The following is a 1,332-nucleotide window of genomic DNA, read 5'->3' as shown; positions in this document are numbered from 1 at the left end:
GACCGCCCGTTATTTTGGGGGGCTCCCCCCCCAAGGCCCCCACTGTAACGGGGGGTAAGCAATAGGGGGTTTCGCGGTAAGTAATAGGGGGTTTACCCCCAAATTACCCAGGGGCCTCCCCCCCAGACCGCCTGTTATTTTGGGGGCTTACCCCCCCGGACCGCCCGTTATTTTGGGGGGCTCCCCCCCCAAGGCCCCTGCTGTAACGGGGGGTAAGCAATAGGGGGTTTTGCGGTAAGCAATAGGGGGTTTGCCCCCAAATTACCCAGGGGCCTCCCCCCCAGACCGCCTATTTTTTCGGGGGCTTACCCCCCTGGACTGCCTGTTATTTCAGGGGGCTCCCCCCCCAAGGCCCCTGCTGTAATAGGGGGTAAGCAATAGGGGGTTTCGCAGTAAGCAATAGGGGGTTTGCCCCCAAATCACCCAGGGGCCTCCCCCCTAGACCGCCCATTTTTTCGGGGGCTTACCCCCCCGGACTGCCCGTTATTTCGGGGGCTTACCCCCCCGGACCGCCTGTTATTTCGGGGGCTTACCCCCCCGGACCGCCTGTTATTTCAGGGGCTTACCCCCCCGGACTGCCCGTTATTTTGGGGGGCTCCCCCCCCAAGGCCCCTGCTGTAACAGGGGGTAAGTAATAGGGGGTTTCGCGGTAAGCAATAGGGGGTTTGCCCCTAAATTACCTAGGGGCCTCCCCCCCGGACCGCCTATTTTTTCAGGGGCTTACCCCCCCAGACTGCCTGTTATTTCAGGGGGCTCCCCCCCCAAGGCCCCTGCTGTAACGGGGGGTAAGCAATAGGGGGTTTTGCGGTAAGTAATAGGGGGTTTAGCTCTGGTCCCATTTCCCCCAAGGCCTGCTCCTAATCCAGAAATAAGCAATAGGGGGTTTGCAACCAGAGCCGGCAAGGGCAACTGCCTACCCAGAGAGATACTCTCTAGCAGGCTGCTGCCAAAACTGGGCACCCACAACTAGAAGCTGCTAAAGTAATAGGGGAATTACTACCCTAGAACCGCCAGCAGCCCCCCCCCCATCTCCCCTTTTGTAGGCCGGCCTTTGGGGCCTTGACTTTCTAAACGGGGAGGGAGGTATTCCCATTTTCAACCAAGCTAGCGGCGGGCTTACGCTTAGTAGCTTATAACTACAAGGCTACTCAACTACTTACATAACCCAGCTAGACAACTAAGTTGTCTGCAAAGGATTTAATCCTGCGCACTATACAATTGCAATACACCGGCTAGCAACCCCAACTTCAATAGGGCTGCAGACGCCAGCCTAGTAAGGTTCTAGGCCAAAGGCCTATTTGTATCTAACTAGTGCAGGCAGAAATTACCCTG

General features: G+C 57.5%; 1 protein-coding gene across 1 annotated transcript; it reads left to right on the top strand.

Moving 5' to 3' along the window:
- Window positions 1-404: 404 nt before the first annotated feature.
- P153DRAFT_304170 (uncharacterized protein) lies at window positions 405-796 on the top strand (the record flags this gene model as incomplete). The annotated part of the gene is made up of 2 exons (XM_033664561.1): window positions 405-631; window positions 655-796. Coding segments are annotated over 2 exons (369 nt in total), but the record flags the coding sequence as incomplete, so codon positions are not given.
- Between the last annotated feature and the right edge of the window lie 536 nt (window positions 797-1,332).

The sequence above is a fragment of the Dothidotthia symphoricarpi genome (assembly GCF_010015815.1).
Source record: "Dothidotthia symphoricarpi CBS 119687 unplaced genomic scaffold P153scaffold_33, whole genome shotgun sequence".
Taxonomy (NCBI): Eukaryota; Fungi; Ascomycota; class Dothideomycetes; order Pleosporales; family Dothidotthiaceae; genus Dothidotthia; species Dothidotthia symphoricarpi.
Note: the sequence above shows the minus strand (reverse complement) of the source record. Positions and strands in the feature narration are given on the sequence as shown.